This window comes from Tasmannia lanceolata, unplaced genomic scaffold (genome assembly GCF_043159265.1).
Source record: "Tasmannia lanceolata isolate RefF3 unplaced genomic scaffold, GAP_Taslan_0.1 ptg000015l, whole genome shotgun sequence".
In the NCBI taxonomy this organism is placed as follows: domain Eukaryota; kingdom Viridiplantae; phylum Streptophyta; class Magnoliopsida; order Canellales; family Winteraceae; genus Tasmannia; species Tasmannia lanceolata.
In genome coordinates, this window is record NW_027518692.1 from 48,604,840 (window position 1) to 48,628,695 (window position 23,856).

Sequence of the window (23,856 nt, forward strand, 5' to 3'; positions counted from 1 at the left end):
TGATGAGCCTAATTTTTTATCTCGAGTTCGGCTCGTTTAGTAAACGAACGAGCCCGAGCCGAGCTTTTAATGAGCCGAACCCAAACATGTTCATGATCCGTCTCGGTTCATTTGCAGCCCTAACCCTAACCCAACCCGAATTTAAATCAGGTTGGCTTTTCCCAACCCTAACCCAGCCCAACCCGACCCAAGAAAATGCCAACCCGACCCGAGCCAAAACCGGGTTGAACCCGTCGGGTTGAGCCCAACCCAAGTTGCACCCCTACTGATGTGCAATAGACCAGCCGCAAAAACCCTTTTGCAATGGACGCTAGCAATTCCCATTAGATGTTCTCTTTGCCACACTATTTTTCGAGAATAAATAATTTTTCTTTGAAAATTTACAATAAAAAAGTCTACAGTAGTCCAAATGAATCTTTTGGGCATGTCTACGGTATGAATGGTATAGATCATAGGAGAAATTATATGGTATCTGCACGTACATGCACATATTGGGGATACAACAAAGGGGTATACCTTTGATATTTGATCCGATGACAGCTGACTATATACCGTCATTGGATAAAATAGCAAGGGGATGCTTTCCAAAGGCATTAGAGGCCTCACAGAGACAAGTTTGGTGATACCAAGAGGGCTTTCTCTGGGCTTATTAGTATCAAGGATTATTGTACTCTTGTCCAAGCACAAGAGCACAAGGATTATTGTCCAACCCTTATGCTCTTGTGCTTGGACAAGAGTACAATAATCCTTGATACCAAGAGGCCCAGAGAAAGCCCTCTTGGTCATAAGGGTTAGAAAGTGCAAGAGAGGTTGGAAAAAAAAAAACCAATAGACCCGACAGTCTTCCTGTGCTTATTATTGTACTCTTGTGCTCTTCTTGCAAAAGAATACAACCAATCCGAAGCTCACAACCAATCTTCCTCCAAGCATATTATTGTACTTTTGTGCTCTTCTTGTGCTTCCTAACCCTTCAAGGGATAGAAATCCTTGGATAAATTGTTCTTTTGTTGGGCAAATATGCTTTGGACAAGTTTATCTCAAAATTGCAATCCGAAAGGCAAATCAGGGGCCCAACAGGCATTGGAGCACTCATTCGTAACACAGAGAGCATTGCAATATTTTCATACTTTTGACCTGGCTAGGATATGTGAATCCAATGAGGCAGAAGCGAGAGCGCTATTGTATGAACTCAAGGCCTTGATAGTGGAGGAAGACTCTTCTCACGCCATTTGTTGGGCGAATGGAGACCCCACGAGTCCTTGGAAACTCTCTAACATCATCTCGGAAATTTAAGACTGTTGCAAGTTTCACACACATTTATAGATCCACAAACAACAAGGCCAACGAACTGGAGTGGATATCCGGACAAGTGTCTTGATACAGATACAAATAAATTCATTCAATTCAAATTGTTTCTTTGGCCCAATTATCGATTAGAAGAGTGGAAGAGTTTCACACCATCAGTGATACAGTGCGAACACGGCTGAGGTTTAGAGTGGAGTTTATATATTTTGTTTTCAAAAAAAAAAAAAAAAAAATGTTTGCTCAAAAATGTAAATCATATAGTAATTTTGGGGACACAACGTCCCCCATCTTTCTGTATGGCTATTCTCAATCAATAATAAAAAAGACTCATTTTATTTGGTAAAGACTACACAAATTAGAGGATTAGGAAAGTCCAATAGAAGAAAGTTTGAGGCATATCACATTACAACTTGGTATAAATGTGAAACATGTCCATGCCACGCAAAAGTCCGCTAAGATTAAAAGTCTTGCATAGCAACTAAGGCCACACTCCTCTCTGCCTATTCTCTGTGACTCGGGTGCTCAAAATACACAACAGCATTAAGAGACATTTTGCAGTCCCAACATCCTTCTCAAATGGCTAAAGCCTACTCAAAACGAAGCAAGAACTTTGATCTATCAAGCCCTGTTTGAGGCCCTGCCATGTAATGTCTGGGATGGGACCAATATCATATTCATATGGATTGCCTTATGATGTTCTACAAGAATGACAGTCTTTATTTCAATCAAGTATTGATTATTACGAAATGGGTCGATGACTACCTGGTCTTCCAGTATTCATAAGAAATTCATCAATTTCTTCCAGAACTAGTAGATGAATAATCATGTCCATTCATTCAAATCTCTCGCCATTTTTATTTTTTTAAAAGAAAACCTCAATCTGAGTTTGAAAATACATACCCTTTTGTAGGACCAAAAAATTACCTTTTAACATTGATCATAAAAATAACTCTCCGCATAGCCATTAAAAGCAAATCTCTGTATCACCATTCTCGGAAATAAATTAGGGCATACATGCACGAAATCAAGTGAACAAGACATTCCAGCTGAAAATTTCAAGAAGCGTGACAAAGAACACTGTTTCCTGGCTTAGAAATGAGGCATCAATCAAAAGAAGGAACATTCCAATCGGAAAAGATATAATCATGATATACTTGCGTGGTATTCCAGCTCAAAACAAGGTTTTACGAACAAAACAGAGCAACCAATAACGAATGTCAGAACAATGTTTCCATGTCTCACCAACTTGAACGGGTAACTGTAACAGATAGTGATACCGAATTTGACAGCAAAGCAGAACACTCCAGCTGCCAAAATGCCGACGCAATGAAAATGATCTTTGTCACACCATGGTATCACAGATAAAAGAAAACAAAAACAAAATCCCACAATCTAGTGTCCTTCTCTATAGCATTCTCAACACTCTCTATTCAGCTATGTTGTCGGTTGTAACCCAGGAAAACCTTAACCATTACATCACTATGAACCTATCTCATTCAAGATATTGCAGACTTTTGATTATTAGCATTACTATGACACACTTTCTTCGATTAATCATCCTTATCCATCTCTGGTTGTTGCGTCAGCAAAGTCTACAATTGAGATTCGACATGATCTGGTGCAAGAAAATAGATATAGAAGGATATCAATAATTTAGTTGCTTGACTGGTGTTAGGCATGATATAATGCAAAAAGGCTAGATGGAGCAAGATGTTGCATTTTTTAGTTGATCTCGGCTGAAAAATGAAGATTTAAACTCAAAAAATTAAAGCAGATTTAGTTCCACAATTTAAACGATAAATTCTTCCTTCAATCGAAACAGAGAGTGATTAAGAAGCACAAAAGAGGAGTTTCCCAGCATGAATTAGTCGCTAAAAATTGGAGAGCAAGAGGACCAACTGCTTACACATTGTAATTTTAAGAGAGAATACTTCAATAGGAAAGAAAATGGCAAATTACACAGACGATCGCCCAAATACCAAAAAATCTCTATTGACTATCACGGGAATTGGGCACAATGAAAAGATGGAAACATCTAAATCTCCACAGATATAAAAAAAATTCATTCAAAATATGAGCTAATCTCCATGGTTTGTCACTTCTTTGCAATGTCCACCCAATTTAGTCACATAGGTCTTCTTTGACCCATAATGATCCACCTAAATCACTTTTTAAGATGCACACAATTCTTCCTATAGATGACTCTTTGCCATAGACGTGTCAGTTTCTTTCCTACTATAATGCCCGGCAGAAGAGTCTTTGCGCAAGGGTTCTATCGAGCCTTCAAGGAGGAAGCTCAGGGAACTTCAGAAGCTGAGGATGGACATTAACTTTGGTCAAGATTTGGAGGGGGACGGGGTTTCTAGTGATATAAAAAAAAAGAAAACCTAGCGGGAGGAAGGGGAAGCCGTCTGCCAAGTTAGATTTATAATGAAGATCGTATCTTGGAATGTCAATGGCCTGAACCAGCAGGACAAAAGAATTCAAGTTAAGGAGCTGGTTAAGAAGATTAAGCCGGATCTTATCTGCTTGCAAGAAACCAAAATGGAGTCGGTTAATAGGGGAGATCTTAGAGGGTTGGGGGTTCGGGCTGAGTGGGAGTTTTCCTGTGTAGGATTTAATGGTGCCTCGGGTGGTATTCTAGTAGCTTGGAATGAGAACGTTTGGAAAAAGCAGGAGGAATGGATAGGAAAGTATTCTTTGTCGATTGCTTTGAAAAAGGAGGCAGATAATTCGATGTGGTTGTTCTCCGGAGTTTATGGTCCGGTTCTTCGAGTGGAAAAGGCTCTGTTCTGGGAGGAACTGGAGAAGGTCAGAGATGATTGTTCTCTGCCTTGGTGCATTGGAGGTGATTTTAATGAGATTATGAAAGTAGGGGAAAGATTAGGATGTGTAAGAACCAATTCTCAGATCAAAGCCTTTGCTGATTTTGTGGCAAAGTTTGAGCTAATCGATCTTCCTTTAGCGGGTGCTTCCTTTACGTGGTTCATAGGTCCTAGTCGGAGTCGTTTGGATAGATATCTTATGTGCTCAGGGTGGCTGAATTTAGTTTCTGACAGCTCTCAGAAAGCATTGGTGCACTCGGTTTTGGATCATTGTCCCCTTCTTCTTGACCCTCATCTTGAGTCGTGGGGTCCTTCCCCTTTTAGATTTGAGTTGGCTTGGCTTAGTTTCCCCCAAATGGAGGATAGATCGGGGAGTTGGTGGTCTTCATGCCTTTTTGAGGGCCCGACGGATGTGGTGATTGGGAACAAACTTAGATTTGTTAAAATAAAGTTAAAAGAATGGTCTAAGGAGCAAAATCAGCAGGTAAATAGTAGAAAGTTTTGGTTGGAAAATAGGTTACAAGAATTACTAGCTTTGGAGGAGTGTGGTTTAAGTTCTGAGGAAGATTGGCAGGAGTTAGGGAAAGTTAAGCAGGAACACAAAGGGCTATTGCTGCAGGAAGAAATATCTTAGAGGTAAAAATCAAGGGTACAATGGCTGGTGGAGGGTGATAAGAATACTGCTTATTTTCACGCGATGTCTAGTGCTCGAAGGAGGTCGAACATAATTGAGTCTATTTCAGTAAATGGTGCCGTAATTAGCTCTAAGGAAGAGGTATCTTCAACCATAGTAGACTTTTATTCTGCTCTGTATGCTTCAGAAGGAGTTCTTCGCCCCATTCTAGAAGAAGTGGAGTTTAAGAGTTTGAATCTGGAGGTTAGCTCAACTCTGGAACAACCTTTTGCAGAAGAGGAAGTTAAAAGAAGTCTTTTTTCGATGCCTAAAGATAAAGCTCCTGGTCCCAACGGTTCTTGCCTAGCTTTCTTCCAAGCTTGCTGGCCAGTTGTGAAATGTGATATTTTAAGATTCTTTACAGAATTCTATGAAGGGTTGACTCTTAACCGAGGCACAGGGGCTACTTTTATAACTTTAATACCCAAGATCAAAGGTGCTACTAAGGTGATTGATTTTCGTCCAATAAGCTTTGTGGGGTGTTTGTACAAGCTATTAGCTAAGGTGTTAGCTAATAGAATTAAAGTGGTCTTACGTCATATAATCTCGGATAGTCAGAGTGTGTTTGTCAGTAAGAGGCAAATTTTGGATTGTTCTTTAACTACGAATGAAGTTATCGAATCTTACTCGAAAAGTGGAGCCGGAGGTGTGCTATGTAAGTTAGACATGGAGAAAGCTTATGATAGAGTGGATTGGGATTGCTTAGATTTTTTGCTTGGAAGAATGGATTTTGGAAATCACTGGAGAGGTTGGATGAGAAAGTGTATTTCCTCTACGTGGTTTTCCATCTTGGTAAATGGTTCTCCAAAAGGTTTTTTCAAGTCTTCTCGGGGTTTACGGCAAGGGGATCCCCTTTCTCCTTTTCTTTTTGTCATCATTGCGGAAACTCTTAGTAGGTTGATGAGTAAAGCTTGTTGCTTGGGTCTGCTTGAAGGTTTTGTTATTGGATGTGATAGAGTGGAAGTTTCTCTTCTGCAATTTGCTAACGACACCATTCTTTTCTGTGCCCCTGATAGGAAGATGATATTAAACTTGAAGGCTACTCTAAGATGCTATGAATTGGTTACTGGTCAAAGATCAAATTTTAGGAAATCTAGCTTGTTTGCTATTAATCTTCCCCCTACTGAAGCTGCTGAGTTTGCTAAAGTGATGGGGTGTAGGTTGGATTCCCTGCCTTCCTTGTATTTAGGGCTTCCATTGGGGGTGGGAAAACTTGGAAAAGAGCTCTGGACTCCTATAGTGGAAAGGATAGAAAGAAGGTTGGAAACTTGGAAGAGGAATCTTGTTTCTAAGGGTGGGAGACTCATCTTGGTCAAAGCAGTGCTAGCTAATATTCCAGTGTATTATTTATCTTTGTTCAATTGTCCGGTTAGTGTAGTGTTGAGAATAGAACAGATTCAAAGAAGATTTCTTTGGGGAGGTGCCAATAGTAAGGGTGGTATACCCTTAGTGAAGTGGGAAAACGTTTGTATGCCGTTAAAGAATGGTGGTTTGGGGATAAGAAAGTTGAGAGAGTTCAACTGTGCATTGTTGGGAAAGTGGCTTTGGCATTTTGGTATGGAACAATCTTCTTTGTGGGTAAAGGTGAATGGTAGCAAATATGGCTTCTTAAATGGGAATTGGTGCTCGGATGATTCATATAGCAAGAAAGGGAGGACTGTTTGGCGAAACATTTTGAGGTTCAAGCACAGATTTGAGGAGGGTATTCACTTTAAAGTTTATAAAGGGGGTCGTATAAAATTTTGGGTGGATGCTTGGTGCTCTGAGGAACCCTTGAAGACTTTTTTTCCTGATTTGTTCTCGGCGGCTTTGAAGAAGGATGTGTTGATGTGTGATTGTTTTGAGAGGGTGGACACCAAGGTGGTTTGGAAGCCTAGCTTCAAAAGGAATTTTTTTGACAGGGAGTTAAATTCCATTTCTCGGTTACTTCTTTTGATTGAGAATTGCTATATAAAAAGAAGTAGGGTGGATAAAAGAATTTGGATCTGGGACTCATCAGGCTTCTTCTCTGTGAAGTCTTTTTACTCTAGGTTGGTGCATGTTTCAGGCTCCCCTCTTGCAGCTGTCGTTTGGAAATTCCTTCGGCCTCCATCAGTTTCTTTTTTTGGTTGGGCAGTCTGCTGGGGGAGGATTCAGACGATTGAATTTCTTAGAAGAAGGGGAATGTGGTTGATAGATTATTGTTCGCTTTGTATGGAAGATGGTGAATCTATTGCTCATCTGTTTACTCATTGCAAGGTTGCAAGGGAGATCTGGGGCCTCATTTTGGATAGTTTGGTATCTGTTGGATCTTCCCAAACTCTATACCAGAACTAGTGTTGAGTTGGGATTTTGTGCCTTGGAAGAAGAAAGGGAAATTGCTCTGGAAGCTGTATTTGATAGCTTTGTGGTGGGTTATTTGGAAAGAAAGAAATTCGCGAGTTTTTAATGGAGTGGCTAAGTCAACTTACTGGTTATTTATGAAAATTATTGCTTTGGTGGTTTTTTGGGCGAAGAGTCTTCCTCAATTTCAATTTGTTTCAGCTTTTGATCTATGGGAAGGTTGGAGAACTGTGTGTTGGGAAGGGGTGAGGAGAGAAAAGATAGTTCAAAGATGGGAGGCTCCTCCTGAAGGGTACTTGAAAATAAACTTTGACGGGTCTAGTTTGGGTAATCCGGGTCAGGCAGGTATTGGTGGCTTTGTTAGGAGTTCTGCGGGCGTGGTGTCTTGGGCTTTTGCTGGCCCAATTGATAGAAGCGACTCATCTGAAGCGGAAGTTAAAGCGGCTTTTCAAGGAATAAAACGTTTGAGTAGGGATATGTTCGATAAGGTGATTGTGGAAGGTGATTCTTCTAACGTAATCAGTTGGCTATCTGGAAAGATTACACCTCCGTGGCGCTTTCTTAGCTTCTTTGAGGAAATCGCTGATCTTGTTTTAGGTTCATCCATAGTGTTTAAATTTGCTAGAAGATCAGCCAATGGTGAAGCTGATTCCCTTGCGAGAGCGAGTGTTCATAAAGAGGGTTTGGAATGGTTTGATCATCTTCCTCCGTGAAATGTATTTTTAGTCTGTTTTGATGTAAATTTTCTTTTCTTTGTATTTTCATGGACCATCTCAGTTCCTTTCTTTCAATATATTGCCATTTCAAAAAAAATAAAAAATGCCCAGCACACTGTCAATGGAGCTATAAGGCATAAAATCTTGCCTCCATCCCCAAGGTGCCAATATCTCCACTCATCGATAAGGTCCCTATAGAGTTTGGGAAGACCGAAAAGATACCAAGCCACCACATAATAGTCCTCCACATTTTCCTCGCCACCTTGCAATGGATGATAATGTGGTTAATCAATTCCTCTGCGACTTTGCACTTGATACATCTATTCACTAACTTCATTTTCTTCTTCTCCAAGTCTGTCAAAAGCTTTCCCTCTTCTCAAGCAACACTGATTAACAAAAGCTTTGTACCCTCATTTAAAATGGGGCTTTCCAAATCCTATCTAAATTTCTCTTCAATTTGTTTTCCTTAAATAAAATATTGAAGGGCTAAGTTAGAAAGACAGCAAGAGGACTGGCCTCCGATATTCGATCATACTGTTCAACCTAAGAAATGAACATTCCTTCCGACAAGATCAGAAGGTCAAGAAAGCAAAGGAAGTCATCCTCTTAAAAATTCCTATGGCAAACCCATGACTAAGCCACCATCCCCACACTCTTAATAGTTGGAAAATTTCACTTCATCTGTCACAAGACTATGTAGGGTCAGAAAACTTGATACAGAGGGAAAACTTCCTCTCTCACCTATCCTCCCAAAAATTTATCACCTTACAACCCCACATCCCCACCCCGCATCCCCAATGCAATTTTGATTCTAGTATGGATGATTATTATGCTCTAATACCAAATTCGATGAAGGTCCGATCCAACTATAGAACTGATTCTAATATAAATGCTCTGATTTTCAAAATCTGACGGTGAAAGTGATTTCCAGATTAATCAATAGATCTAAATTTTATGGCAGATTTGAAATCTATAGCAGATCTGAAAATTTATAACGGATCTGAAAATTATATCAATTTGGACAAATCCCTCTCAATTGTCAATCCGCAATATATAATTGTAAATTGAATGTTGAAGCCAAATAACATAGCACAAAACATGCACTATTCGACCTCTTCCTCAATGGAATAACCCTCTTAAACTAAATCAGTTTTATAAATGAAACTGCAACAATCAAATCTGAGATCTAGTGAACTAGAAGTAGACCCAAGATGAGTCACAAGGAAAATGAAAGCCCTATCTTAGGTGAATCATGGTCGTAGGATAGTACTTTCCTTTTGAGATATCCAATACTTGACACAGTGACACTCCCTGAATCGAACTCCAGATTTTCAATCTTCAAGTATAAATTCCTGCACAATAGAAGGTTATGCAGAAGATGAAAGCCAAATAAGTCTCTCTGCTTTTCTCTAAAAACCAGTCCAATCTTTTCTTTTCTTTTTTTCATAAACCAAAAATCCTCCTCTTCATAAGAGGTTTACAAAGACACACACACACACTATATATATATATATATAAAAGAAAAGAAAAGATTGGACTGGTTTTTAGAGAAAAGCAGAGAGACTTATTTGGCTTTCATCTTTTGCATAACCTTCTATTGTGCAGGGATTTATACTTGAAGATTGAAAATCTAGAGTTCGATTCAGGGAGTGTCACTGTGTCAAGTATTGGATATCTCAAAAGGAAAGTACTATCCTACGACCATGATTCACCTAAGATAGGGCTTTCATTTTCCTTGTGACTCATCTTGGGTCTACTTCTAGTTCAGTAGATCTCAGATTTGATTGTTGCAGTTTCACTTATAAAAGTGATTTAACATATATATATATATATATATATATATATATATATATATATATATATATATATGAAAAAGGCGCAAGAGCTCTCAATTCCTCAAATCTCAAACCATAACAAAATAATAGTCTCAACCTTCATTATCACCTACATGACAAAACCTTCAAAACTCTAATTTTCATCAAAACCATCCTTGAACTTTTGGAAAGAATTCATCCTTGGGTTTAAATTCCCTAAGATTTTTATATTTTCTCATCTAATCTCTTTTTTCTTTTTCTTTTTTTGAATGGTGAAATTTTATTGAAAAGCACAAAGCAAAAACCTCGACCAAGATGGTCAAGAACGTCATCAAAACCAATGAGATACAAAAAGCCCTAAAGGGATAAGGTGATCAAAAGACCACAAATTCATATCTCCTAACCTGCTGCGGGCAAGAGAGTCGGCCTCACTATTGCCAAAATGAAAAACATATTGGAAACTGGTCTCGCAACCCATGATATTGGCCAAAACCTCATCAATCTCGTCAATAAATTGCCATGGAAATCATTTCTTGTCCTGAATGCACCGGATGAGATTGAGAGTCACCTTCACAACAAGACTCAAGAAGGAGATGATTCACTAGCTGAATGCCACGTTGGAGAACTGGGATCTCGTCTTCCTAGAATCAACCACCCCAATGGGGCCAAAGTATGCCCAACTAATCTCTAAGTCTGCTCCGTAGAAGAGCTCGCCAATACCCGCAGGGCTGAGGTTCCCTATGGCTGTGTTTGGATGTGTAGCATAGATGCAGAGAGTAATGGAATAAGTAGTCAACAAGGAGGAGACAAGCATTGAATTTGCCTGAATTACCCCGGAGAATAGTGGTAAGTAGTGTTTGGTTGTGTGGCATAGACTTGGTGAGTAAAGGAATAAGTAGGGGCTGTCATTACCAATATGGAGAGAGAGAGAGAGAGAAACACCATTCCCAAGATTTTTCAAGCAAAATTCCACTTTTTTTGTGGAATTTGGTTTGAAAGTTATAAGGAGGGGGTATCTTGGAAGATTTCTTTCAGGAGGAACTTCTTAGACCAGGAAATCCAAAGGATGGCGAGGCTCTTAGAAAAGATGGTGTCATGCTATATCTAGAGGTCTATTGTCGACAAAGGGTTTGGATCCGGTGCTCTTCTGGGTCATTCGGCGTCAAGTCATTTTACAACCTGATTGCATTCAATTCTTCAGCTTCGCCAGTGGCTAAAGTATTGGCATGCCAGCCCCTCCAAGAGTTTGTGCATTTGCTTGGGCTGCTGTTATGGATAAAATCCCGAAATCCTTACATCGGAGCATCACCGTTACCGGCATATGTGGATCATTAATCACTGTGCGTTGTGTATTGAAGCTAGAGAAACAGTGGATCACATGTTCCTTCATTGTAAAACGGCAAGGTATGTATGGAGCACAATCTTGGGCAGATTTGGGATAGCATGAGTGTTTCCAGCCATGTTTTCTGAGCTTCTAGACAATTGGTCTCTTTTGCCTTGGAGGGGCCCAGGGTAAAATCTTATGTAAAGTAACACTACTCACTACTATCTGGGTGTTATGGAAAGAGATGAATGCTAGGGTGTTAAGAGGCCTAGTAAATTCTCCTCAATTTCTCTTTATAAAGGTGTAGTGTTGACAATTGCATGGATTAGGGCTCTTCCTAGCTTTAGATTCATTTCAACGGACACGTTATGGCGGGGATGGAAAGAAGTTTGCTTTGGTGGGGTGTAGAAGCAGCTCATAGCTCCATCTTGGGACCCGCCTATGGAGGGATATCTCAAGCTAAACTTTCATGGCTCTAGCTCGGGGATTCCTGAGCCGGCAGGAGTAGGCAATCTTCTTTGTGATCATGCCGGTCACACTTGTTGGGCATTCTCAGGCCCTATTGGGACTGCCAATTCCAGTTAAAAAGAAGAGCCATTTATCAAGGTATTAGGATGATAGACAATGATACCCTTGATAAGATAATAGTGGAAGGGGATTCAGTAAATGTGATTAAATGGTTGAAGGGGTCTCTCCCACATCCTTAGCGATTTGCTCATTGGTTTGATGAGATGGTGGATCGAGTAGAGGGATCATCCATCTCCTTCCATGACTTTAGAGGATCGGCAAACAATGCGGGTGGATAGGCTAGCTAGGGATGGAGTCTAGGCTACCTTTGGAATTATTCGACTTCCTTCCTCCTTGAATTGGAATCTGTTGTTGATTTTGTTTTTTCCTTTTCCTTCTCAGGTTGTAGATTGATCTTCCCGATCGCTGGGCTGATCTCCCAGTTCCTTATTCTTTAATCTAATTCTTTGTCCTTTAGAAAATGGAAGAGGCAAGAATGCCACCTCAACAGAAATTCAATAATTAACACGCAATAATTACCCAATTTTTTATCAGCAAAAAAAGGAGGGGACAAAAATGCCACCTCAGCAGACATGCAATAATTACCCAAGAGACATCCTAGGGAGTCTCCGGGGAGTTCAATGCAATATTGGCAACCAAACAAGGGATAGCATCCCAAATCCAGAGATGCCAGATTTTGTGCAACCAAACACAGCCTAAGCTAAAGCCATCGAAATTCAGCCTCAGGAAACCAAGCTGAGGGGAAGACCATCCAACAGATAGCCTAGAACTCTGAGGACGAGCACTATCCTTGATCATGACCAAGGAGAAGCGAATTGAAGACACGAATGTGGCGGCTTTGAACTTAGGAAAAACCATTGCCCAACGAACTACAGTAGATAGGATTTGTTGTTTGATACACACTCCCATGTTGAAACTTGAAGATCCTATAGTTCCTCTCTTTGCAGACCATACAAAACACTGCAAAAGAAGATATAATCCTAAGCTTTTTCCCTCTATACGGCCATAGACCGAAAGCACGACACTCAAAAGACCGGTGATATGGCAAGCCATGGCCCAAGCCACCCGAAAGAGATCAAGAATAAAATCCCATCCCTCTCTCATAAAGCTGCAGTAAATGAAGAGATGATCAATTGTCTCCTCCGCACCACATATAATGTAGTTTCTAGAGATAATACTTCACCTATTATGCAAGTGATCAATTATAAGGATCTTGTCCAGACACGCAATCAACCAAAAGGCACAAACCAGATGAAACGCTCTATGCAATCGAAGGAGCTCAACACAAGCTATTGGGAAGAGAAAAAAAGAACTGATTGGGAACCACCCACTCATACTCCAAATCCAAACCCTCTGATAATCGCCTATCCGTTTGATGGAGACAAAATCCAGTCTTGCCATGAAAGCTGCCACGGAGTCAAATCTCCCGACAAAAGAAATGACTATAGAACAGGTGAGGTTCGCGGGTGACTCCTGGGAACCTTAGGAGCTTGATGGGTAAAACATTGCAATTAAAGTAGTTCAAATCATACCAAAAAAAGTCAGATCAACATGACTATCCACACCACTCTGCCCTCCTTGATCGCTTTGGCACAACACTCATTACTGACGAAATAGCCACTAATACTAGCACCATGATCTTATGTCACTCTGAATAGATTAGGAAAATTGTTCTTCAATGGGCTATCCCCGCACCAAAGTTCATGCCAAAATTGCACACGCGATGTAGGCTGCATCCTAAAACCGGTGCCAATATTGATCATCACTATCTTGACATTGAACTTGAAGAGAACATGCCAATGCCCCCTCTTCATGAAAGAGATTGATCTCGGTACATCATCCATCATTCACTCCCAGTAAAATCCATTCACTCCTCGTCAAAGCCATCTTCACTGCTCAATTCCTCTCCATGGAGCGAATCCACAACCATCATGTTGATCTAGCTTTTGCAACACCCCTTACAGAACTCGCTCCTATCAATCAATCCTGTTATGTGGATCAATAGAGGCCTTATCTGGTGCCATCACAAACATGCAAACAATCTCCAACATAGAACATGCTACAATACCAACACAGACTCTCTCCTATCAATCTTGAGCATTATCAGGGACTAGATGGAAGGGAAGTTTAAGGTAGAAGGTGATTCCTCCAACATTGTATCTTGGGCTCAAAGTATAAACATTGGTCCTTGGAGATTAGCTAAGTTCCTCCAACAAGTGCCCTCGGGCAAGCTCACAAAAATGGGAGAAAATGGAGAAGCCTTATCAGCCCCTTCTCTCCTTGTATTTATAAAGGGCATTCTTGTAAGCTCCATTTCTCCTAATTTTTTTTATGATTGCACACTCTTTTTTTTTCTTTTTCTTTTTTAAATGGAAACAACAAATTGAAAGGAAATAAAAATGATTGCACACTCTTAAATAAGTTTGACAGCATGATACATTCCACTGATCTGCCGATCGCCCTCTTCTTTAACTTTTCCGTGCTTGTGATCTTTCCTTCGAAAATCCAGCTTTTTTTGGATAAGCTGTGTCTACCAATGTTGTAAAAAAAAATTCCTTTGAATCTTCATTAAGTCGATTCGACCAGATTAAGTGAATAAACACCACTGATGTATGCATCGTATTTACATTGTACAGATATTGTCATGAGCGTGTAATGTTCCTATCAGGCCAGCAACCAGAACTACAGCCTTACTTGGGAGGAACTAATTGCAGCAAAAGAGTGTATTACCTAAGCCACTTGAAAACAGTATTGTTAAAGAGTTATATTGCCACTTGATTTATGTGAACTTTAAGAATGAATGAGAGGGGGAAAACCAAAAATAAGAGCACAATCGATGCATAACTCCTGTAAACCATATGAAATTTAAGAACAACCAATGTGACATTGAACACATAATATAAAACTCATGAACTGCCTCAAGTTCTATTTCCAGTAGTCATTGGATAACTATGTTCCACACAAAGTGTATCGAAAGGTTCAAATTAGTTAACTCATCTAAGTGTGATTATCCATTCTTCCAATAATCTGTTAATTTTTCAAAGCACTCCCATATCACATACGAGGCAAATCACAAATCATCAGAACATACTTCAACATTTAAACACAGAAAAACACACACCTTGGACTCAACTTAAAAGTGCTCTTGAAATGGAATAGATGAGGAGGACTGAAAAATGATATAAAGCTAGCAAAATATCAAACATGAGTAGTCGACTGCTACAACAATGAATTCAACAGATTAAGAAGACAATAAGCAGAGGGATTGACTGAGCATATGAATAACATCCATGGAAAATACTTTTCAATTTAATGGGAATTGAGAAGTGGATACGCGTGTAACAGATATTGTTTTCTACCAGAAGAAAGAACAAGTGTCTGATAAAGGATTCCTCACCTGTTATTATCCGTGCGAGCCCCTCAAAAGGTCAAACAAACCACAACAACTCCCCCATGAAGTAGGCTGAACGGGTCGTCGAGCCAACACTACCTGCAGCATCCAACAAAAATTCAGAAGGGAAGCAACATCATTTTATTTAAAATTAGATAAGTCGAACCCAAATGAGAAAAAAGAAAAAAGAAACAATTGTGAAGCAACCGATTACTCCAAAAGCTTAAGCTGATAGAGTTGGCGTTATTTTATCAATTATACTTCAACACTCCGCCTCACGTGAGGCAATAGCTCTGATACCATGTGAAACAACCAATTACTCCAAAAGAGTGAGCTGATAGAGTTGCAGTTATTTAATCATAAATACTTCAACACTACCCCTCACGTGAGGCAATACCTCTGATACCATGCGAAACAACCAAATACTCCAAAAGCTTAAGCTGTTAGAGGTGTTGTTAATTAATCATTTATACTTCAATATCAATCATTCCTAGATTATCGATTGACCTCTTTTTCCGAGCTCTCTGGTTCATCAGACTCCTTATGGCATTCACCACTATCTATAGCCTTCTCACTTGGATCAGTTCCCGAAGACAACGGCATTGTTATTAGCTCTTCATTTTCTTTAACACTAGAATCAACCACACCTGAAACCCTAGAATTCTCGACTGGGGCGGCTTCTACAACAGTAATCACCTCTTCAGACAAAGAAACAATCCGATCCGTCGCATCAACAGACTGTGAAGTTGCGGAATTTGAATCCACCACTTTCCCCAATTCCCTTTCAGACAAATTTCCCATAGCCCTAGAATCAAACACACCCGAAAAAGCCTTAGAATTCTCAACTGGGGTGGCTTCTATAACAGGAGCCACCTCTTCAGACAAAGAAACAATCGGTTCTGTTGGATCGACGGACTGAGAAGTCGCGAAATTTGATTCCAAAAATTTCCCTAATTCCCTTTCAGACAAATTTTCCACAGATTGAGATTCTTCTTCTAAACCACTGGCAGAACTCTCATCTTCACTAGAGGAATCACCATGGGATCCCTTAAAGGATTCCACAAACTCAATACTAACATCTTTGTTTTCTGATCCTTCGGTTGTTTTATCGAAACCCGACTGAGATGAATCTGTTCTTATCTGATCTTCAATTAAATAATCCGAATTCGAAGAGGGTAACTCGCTGCTTTCGCTATCTTTCCCGTCATGATTCATCAGATCGTCATCACTTCTAATATCTCCTTCTTTAATAAATGAACAAAGAAACATAAGAAAGAAAAATGAAAGAAAGAGGGTTTAGGGTTTATCAAATCAATCAACAAACCAAAAAGAAGAAATAAGACAGAGAGAGAGAGAGAGAGGATTAGGGCACCTTGAGAGTGAGTTGGAGAATGAATATGTGATTCATTTTCCTTCTTTTTCTTTTCAGCTCTCCTCTTCTTTGAACCTTTCGGCATGATGAATCTAGGGTTTAGAAGGTTTTTCTGTTTCTTTCCTCTGAATTCTTTCCTCTAATCAAAATCTCGTTTATATTTTCACATAGAAAGCGGAAATTTGTTGTGATTCGATCGAGAATGGATTTTGGGGGTTCCTTTTTTATTGGAGGTTATCTGTTTGTTTCAAAATTAAAGCGTGTGGAATTTCAATCCCTTTTTGGGGGGTGTATTTTGGAATATTGAGGGCGGGAGATTACTAGATTAGTAACGGGCGAGGGGGAAATCAGGTGGTCTGTAGTGTGCCACCTGCTTTTTTCATCTGGGCAAAAAGGGAAACCTTATTCTATTTGAGATTTTTTATGTAATTGTTTTTAGTCGGTAGAGATTTTATATGTAGTGGCCAAGCCAAGTGGGTGTAGTTGGGATGGGTTTTGTCCCTTTAATTGAGGCCGACCTAGCTGGCTTTTGCATGTGAGAACAGCCACACAGGTTGAATTGTCGGCACATTTTGTCTTATTCATTTAATATTTTAATTCATATGAGGTGGTCGTTCTCACATGCAAAAGCCAGCTACAAAATGGCTTTCCGCGAAATTACCTAGCAAATCCCATATATGTCCATGATAATTCTCTACCTGGGGATCTTTCCTTCTCGGGAAGAAGGAAAATGATGTGTTTTTTTTTTTTTTTAAACCGGTAAATCTTTATTCCTAAGAAAACAGCCATGATCCGGTGTTACTTTGGACATTAATTGGGATGTTGGAGATATAAATCCTTGGATGAGTTGTTGATCTTGGAATTAGCTATCTAACTTGGGTTGATAAGTTGATCTTGGAATTGGCTATCCAGCTTGGGTAAGTTATCTTATGCCTTGGATAAGTTATCCTTGTTGACCAAATTTTTCTTGCTAATAATTTGGAACCGTGGACCATTTGGATCCATTGACACCCCAACCAATAGGTTTAGGGCAGCCCATCTTTGGTCCCATCATTACTTACAAATGGGGATTTGCTAGGCAAATTTGCGGAAAACCATTTCGCGGCTGACTTTCGCACGAGAGAACAACATTTTAGCGAGAACCAACTTCACGTGAGTCAGGCCGGTCGGCCGATCGACAACCTACTAAGGGCAGCTTTGCATGCCTTAAAAAATTACATGAAGAATATAATCTTGTGTGTAGGTAAATATGATTATTTGCAAAAGAAGTACCATACTCCCTCATTTGCAAAAGCAGTCTTCAAATTTGATAATTTACAAATGATGGAAGGATTTGTTGGTAATATTGAAAACGTAGAGGCTGCATCAAATGAAGGGCACCACATCATTGAAAGATTAAAGGACGCAGGTCTCTTGGATGCTTATGGCATTCATGTCACAATGCACGATTTGATCTATGACATGGTGATATGGATCACGTCATCGTCATTCTTCGTAAAAGCTTGGCTGAAACTACTGGTGGCACCCAATGTGAATATTTGGGAAGGGTTTGAAAGAGTTTCATTGATGCAGAACCTAATAGTGGAGCTTCCAAGTAGGCCTAATTGCCCTAACTTGGTGTCCTCGTTGCTCCAAGGAAACTATGCTGTAGTGAGTATTTGTAGTAGCTTCTTTGAGCATATGCCGAGGCTTAAGATTCTTGATCTTTCATTTACTGGTATCGAATCGCTTCCAATGTCCCTATCTTCATTGGTGAACCTAAACACACTCATTTTAACAGGTTGTTTCAGATTGGTAAACGTACCACCCTTGGGAGACCTAAAAACATTTAAGATTTCTATATTTCTGGAGATGTCATGTCATTAGATAACTACCTGAAGGCATTGACAAATTGTTAAATCTTAAGAGATTGTATTTATCTTATACATTTTACTCTGATCTTGCTGGCAGGTGAGGATGTCTGGTATGGCCATTTCACACTGGTCGAGTCATTTAATTGCTGCCATCTTACTGAATGGCTAGTTTCTCTTACTGATGGGATTTCCTCTTCCTTATTTGATTTTTCTCGGAATTACTGGTATGAGCTATGAATCACATCGCATAAGTTCCTGGTAAGTTGCAAGAATTATGCATCATAGTGGGAAATGCATGATCCTAACGAGGGTGGACTTTTTCTCTGCCAAATGTCCCAATGGTGCTCTTGGAGGAGATTGATAAATACAATCTCTCAAGATTTAACAATTTGCCACTGCCTTCAGGTAGTTCTCTAATGACATAACATCTCCCGAGATATAGAAATCTTAAATGTTTTAGGTCTCCCAAGGGTGGTAGGTTTACCAATCTGAAACAACATGTTAAAATGAGTGCGTGTAGGTTCACCAATGAAGATAGGAACATTGGAAGCGATTCGATACCAGTAAATGAAAGATCAAGAATCTTAAGCCTCGGCATATGCTCAAAGAAGCTACTACAAATACTCACTAAAGCATAGTTTCCTTGGAGCAACAAGGACACCAAATTAGGGAAATTAGGCCTACTTGGAAGCTCCACTATTAGGATCCGCATCAATGAAACTTTTTCAAACCCTTCCCAAATATTCACATTGGATGCCACCAGTAGTTTCAGCCAAGCTTTTACGAATAATGACGATGACGTGATCCATATCGCCATGTCATAGATCAAATCGTGCATTGTGACATGAATGCCATAAGCATCCAAGAGGCCTGCGTCCATTAATCTTTCAATGATGTGGTGCCCTTCATTTGATGCAGCCTCTACGTTATCAATATTACCAACAAATCCTTCCATCATCTAACAATTTACTAGCTCGTAGAACAAATTCCAAGTTCCCTCACTCCCAAGTGTTTCAACTTTTAACTGCATTTTAACGGCCATGGCATTAGACGCATGAAGGAAACGAGTACTCAGCACGATTTTGCATTTATTTTCCTTATTTGGCTATGGAATTCCGACATCTTCCAATCTAATTTCTTCCCATAGATCCTCCAAGAGCAGCATGTACCTCAAGTTCTTCAATCTTGAAAAGATTTTCCTTCTTCTCGACTCTTTATCTTTATCATTATCAGCTACCTGCAAACCCAATTGGCTTCTAATGTCTATTTGGATCGTTTCAAGATTTTGATCCTTGGACATAGTTACCCAAATCACCACATCAAAGCCTTGGGTTCCACCAGCCTTTGGTTTATAGTTTTCATAAGAGTTGTTTTCTCAACTCCCCCCATGCTGTACACTCATACTATTCCTTTTTCCTCGTCCTGTAAGAATCTCCATAAGGTATCTTCATATTAGGGCTGCACATTTAACCGCCTAAACCGATAAATCGAACCGAATCGGGCCTTTCGGTTTGGTTCGGTTCGATTTTTAGTGGCATTGGTTCGGTCATGATTTCGGTTTTCCATAAACCGTTTGGATCGGTTCGGTCACGGTCTAGGAAAAATTTCAACCGGAAAAACCGAACCGAACCGATGGACTATATATATATATATATATATATATATATATATATATATATACATATATATATATCACTTTTCTTTACTTGGCACACCCAAATCTAATGTATTTAACTGAAAAGAGAAGCGACCTACCAAAATGGGTGGTTCCAAGTAAATAAATGGGCGGAAATGTAACACCAAAGACCAAAAGAATAACTTATTACATGCTGAAAACGGAAAAGGGATAACCTCATAACCCTAGCCGACGGATTTTTCTCTCAAATCTCTACTCTTTCTCCACTCTCTCTCGACCAAAACGGCAAAACCCTAGCCTAAGAAAGATTTTGTGCTTTCGATTCGCGAAAGAAGGATTTTGTGCATTTGATTTGGTAGCTGCACATTCGATATGCGAAACGGCAAAACCCTAGCACTTTATTCGGATTTTTCTCTCAAATCTCTACTCTTTGAGGTATGCTTGAATATGCATCCCTTTTTGTTTTGAGGTATGCTTGAATATGCATCCCTTTTTCTGCATTCGATATGCTTGAATATATCATTACCCCCTAAATCGTGTAAACTGAAGTAAAATTTCGTAAAAAATGTTTTTTCTTATAATCCAAACAGGGCATAAAAGTAGCAGCAATCCAACTCAAGGAAATCGGATAAACCGTGAACCGAACCGAACCGATCCGGTCAAGACCGGTTTGGTTTGGTTCGGTTTGACCGCCAAACAGTTCGGTTACGGTTTGGAAATTTTCCAAACCGATGGCATCGGTTCAGTTCAAGAAATCCCCCTAAACCGAACCGGACCGAACCATGTGCAGCCCTACTTCATAAGTCTCCTGACCATGTGTTGATGTAGTGGGCATCTCCAACACCCTCGGAGGTGAAGGGCACACAGCAACCTCATCGAAATCTCCTTCATTTTGGTCTTTTTAACAGCCTTCTTGCCCAATGTGTGACTTCCAAGTTGAAAGAGTCATCATAGGGATAGGGTAAAGCATCATGCACTTCCTTGTTGTCGTGAAAGAATCGCAAATCCTGGCCACGAATCCTTTCCGCTTTGTAGATTGCCTCCTTCAACATAGCGACTGTATCCATTTCATGCATCTTAAATATAAGTTGTATGTTCGGAAAATGGATGTGTCTTGACAGAGATGATGCGGGCTTCCTCTTCCTCCTTCAACAAAAGGAGGTCAGTTTGACCGTAACAAGAAATAGATGCTATCACCTATATAAAGAGAGGGTGGTTGAAGTTGAAAAAGAATTTTTCTTATTAGTTAGGAAAATGGATGTGAGATAAAAAATGACCCTCAGTCAATGGGGATTCTTGCACATAAGAGATGATCCTGCTAGCATCCTTACTGATGATGGATCATTTTACATGGATCTTGCTATAATGGCATGAAAAAAGGATTTGCATAGGAGGAAACTCGTTGATTTGCTATAAAAGGCAATTTTACAAAAATAGGTGTAATTTCATATTTGTAAAATTCTCAAAACATGGGTAAAATTATTTTTTAAATCACCCTAAAAATATATATAGAAACCGATAATTTAAAAAGGGAAATGATATTTACGCCCCTTTTGATCACCAGGGACACCCATTGCGTGTACGTTGCAATCATAGCCAATGGATTTTTATGACATCAAGTACATTAGTTCCCTTTTTGTCATTGATACACTGACACCTGGTGATCAAAAGGGGTGTAAATATCACTTCCCTTTAAAAATTAATTTACAATATCTAGAAATTCACACCCACAACTCAACTATTTCAATCCATTACTTAAAAGGAAAACAGTATCAAGTATCAATGGATTCAACCCAACAAAAACAGTATCGATGATGGATTCAACCCAAAAATCTGACCCAGAAAATGGAAATTCCGAAGAAACTCTGATTCAACCCAACAAAAACAATATCAACCCAAAATCCGAAGAAAATGAAATTAAACTTGTACTCTTTGAAACGCTACTGATACTTATATAATTGTGAAAAAAATTATGATGCAAGGGAGAATGAAGGTTCTACCGACTTTAGCCTCTTCTCCACTTGGGAGACAGATTTATCATGAAAATTCGGGGAAATTTTTTTCCCAGTTTCCAAACATGCCGTTAAGCCCAGTTTGTTTTGGTTCAATTCCTGAAATCACAGGCCTTATGCTCTATATGTTTTGGATTTTGAGAATCGGTTGTGTACAAAACTGATTATTTGGACTCAAAATTAAACGTAAATTTGAGTGCAATAGGATTGAGCCTCTAGCTCAATTGGGCATGGCTTTGTTCTTCAACTTCGAGTTTCGAGATTTAATCCTAGCTTACCTATAAAAGAAAATTGTATCCAATAATCAGTTTTGGACTCTAAATTGGTTTTCAAAATCCAAAACAATCATGGCCTTTGGAACCAAATTCCTTCCAAGTTCCAACTATAGTTATTGGATCCATTCAACTTGTGGGAACCTGTTACAAATTAACTATCTGTCGCCAACTCAATGTTATTGGATGATCTAAACCACTTCATCAGTCTTCAGATAAAATCTGAAATTTTTCCTAAGCCTTGTTTGTTTCGGATTTTGAGTCAAAAGCTGATTATTGGACTCAAAATTAAACACAAATATGTGATTCCAATAATCAGTTTTAGAGTTACAATCGGTTATAAAAATCAAACAGGGCCTAAATGTTTCTAAAAAAGATAGGGTATTGTGCATGCATCATAAGGCTACGGCTGCTAACCAAGTTAAATTAATATCCGATTTTCGGATTTAAAAAATAAATAAAAATTTATCCTCTGATTATGCTTGCAAGGAAAAAAACGAACAGAAGACGAATTCATGTAAGAAATAAAATGATGAAGAGAAAGTTCAGCTGAAAATCATGAAAAACCTTACCAAACTTGAAAGGAAAAAAAAAAACGCTAGCTAAAATTGTAGATAAAGCAAAAAAATGTATGAGGAAAAAGAAGGAAAAAAATCAAGAATTGATGAAATTTTGAAGTAGAGCAAGCAAGAATTGATGCAAGTTCGAAGCGGAGGAAGGGTACCGAAGTGATCTATAAGCATTTAAATGCGACGTTTCTAGGGGACTTATTATAACCCAAAGGAATAGGTTTTTCAATTATGAAATATCAATGCGTCAGAAATTAACATGCCATGTATACTTGAGCGAGGAAGGGGAGGGCTGCCACATCATCATGAACAGTGGAACGGGGCCCTTTCTCCTTATTATATATAAAGAAAATGCGCGATATCACACTTGAACACAGTAAACAGTGCTCAAAAGGAAAGTCAATTCTCTATTCTCCATAATCAGCTAAAATCTCATTACCCTTATATGTGTGTGTATACATATAGATTTTCAGCACAAGATATATATTATTTTAGAGCAGATAGATTTTCACATGATAGAAACCGAATGAGAAAGATCCTAAGGTTTATAAAAAATTCAAAGTTATAACAATGGCTGAAATTTATAGATAAAAAAAGATCCAAGAATGAAATTACAGGAATCTACCTGCTAAGTCGAACTGAGATGCACTCACTTCTTCTTTAGGTCCAAAAACAACCAAAGCCCTTCATAATTTCATAATCCACAACCTAAAAAGGAAAAACTAACAGAATTCATCATCATAAACAACATAAAACCCATCTCTAAAATTTAAAAAAACAAAGAAAAGGAAACGAATAAAAAAATCAAGATACTCACCTCCATCCCGAGGGTTATCATGAGGGGTCTGCAAATCAAAACCAAAATAAACCCATCAAAACTGATATATTATAGATATAACATTCTAAATGGGACTTGAAACAAATATATTAATTATAGGGAAAAAATGCCCAATGGCAATAATTGAAAATAGCTAAGCATCATTTTGGTGTGGACAAAATATATATATATATATATATATATATATATATATATATATATATATATATATATATATATATATGAGAGAGAGAACGGTTCCTACACATATGTGTAGATAAGTTATCTACACACTAGCTTAAAATACAGTGGGGGCCACATTATTTGGGTGATCCAAACCATTCATTTTTAAGGCCCTCACATAGATAGGGTGTCCACAAAAAATCAGATCCATAGGATCATCCTAACCATTCGAACTGTGGAGGCA

The 23,856-nt window shown here is 39.0% G+C and overlaps 3 protein-coding genes and 1 long non-coding RNA gene across 4 annotated transcripts; 2 read left to right on the forward strand and 2 right to left on the reverse strand.

The window, feature by feature from the left end:
* Positions 1-2,427: 2,427 nt before the first annotated feature.
* On the reverse strand, positions 2,428-16,543 carry LOC143891827 (uncharacterized). The gene is made up of 4 exons (XM_077396338.1): positions 16,271-16,543; positions 15,406-16,142; positions 14,905-14,997; positions 2,428-2,920 (listed from the first exon to the last, which is right to left on the reverse strand). The coding sequence occupies exons 1-3, from the start codon at positions 16,353-16,355 to the stop codon at positions 14,911-14,913; spliced, it is 909 nt and encodes a 302-aa protein (XP_077252453.1). The 5' UTR covers positions 16,356-16,543; the 3' UTR covers positions 2,428-2,920; positions 14,905-14,910.
* On the forward strand, positions 3,736-4,764 carry LOC143892044 (uncharacterized). Its single transcript, XM_077396517.1, has one exon. The coding sequence runs from the start codon at positions 3,736-3,738 to the stop codon at positions 4,762-4,764; it is 1,029 nt and encodes a 342-aa protein (XP_077252632.1).
* Positions 7,263-7,838, forward strand: LOC143892045 (uncharacterized). Its single transcript, XM_077396518.1, has one exon. The coding sequence runs from the start codon at positions 7,263-7,265 to the stop codon at positions 7,836-7,838; it is 576 nt and encodes a 191-aa protein (XP_077252633.1).
* A 3,755-nt stretch (positions 16,544-20,298) lies between the features above and the next one.
* Positions 20,299-23,539, reverse strand: LOC143892365 (uncharacterized). The gene is made up of 3 exons (XR_013255484.1): positions 23,430-23,539; positions 23,238-23,320; positions 20,299-20,956 (listed from the first exon to the last, which is right to left on the reverse strand). It is a non-coding gene; the product is annotated as an uncharacterized LOC143892365 (long non-coding RNA).
* Between the last annotated feature and the right edge of the window lie 317 nt (positions 23,540-23,856).

Coding starts and splice junctions, on each gene's coding strand:
- LOC143891827 (XM_077396338.1), bottom strand. CDS start 16,355: ATGCCGAAAGGTTCAAAGAAGAGGAGAGCTGAAAAGAAAAAGAAGGAA. Junction 16,143..16,270: donor TTCTCCAACTCACTCTCAAG/GTGCCCTAATCC, acceptor CATTTATTAAAG/AAGGAGATATTAGAAGTGAT. Junction 14,998..15,405: donor CAGAGAGCTCGGAAAAAGAG/GTCAATCGATAA, acceptor TGGATGCTGCAG/GTAGTGTTGGCTCGACGACC.
- LOC143892045 (XM_077396518.1), top strand. CDS start 7,263: ATGAAAATTATTGCTTTGGTGGTTTTTTGGGCGAAGAGTCTTCCTCAA.
- LOC143892044 (XM_077396517.1), top strand. CDS start 3,736: ATGAAGATCGTATCTTGGAATGTCAATGGCCTGAACCAGCAGGACAAA.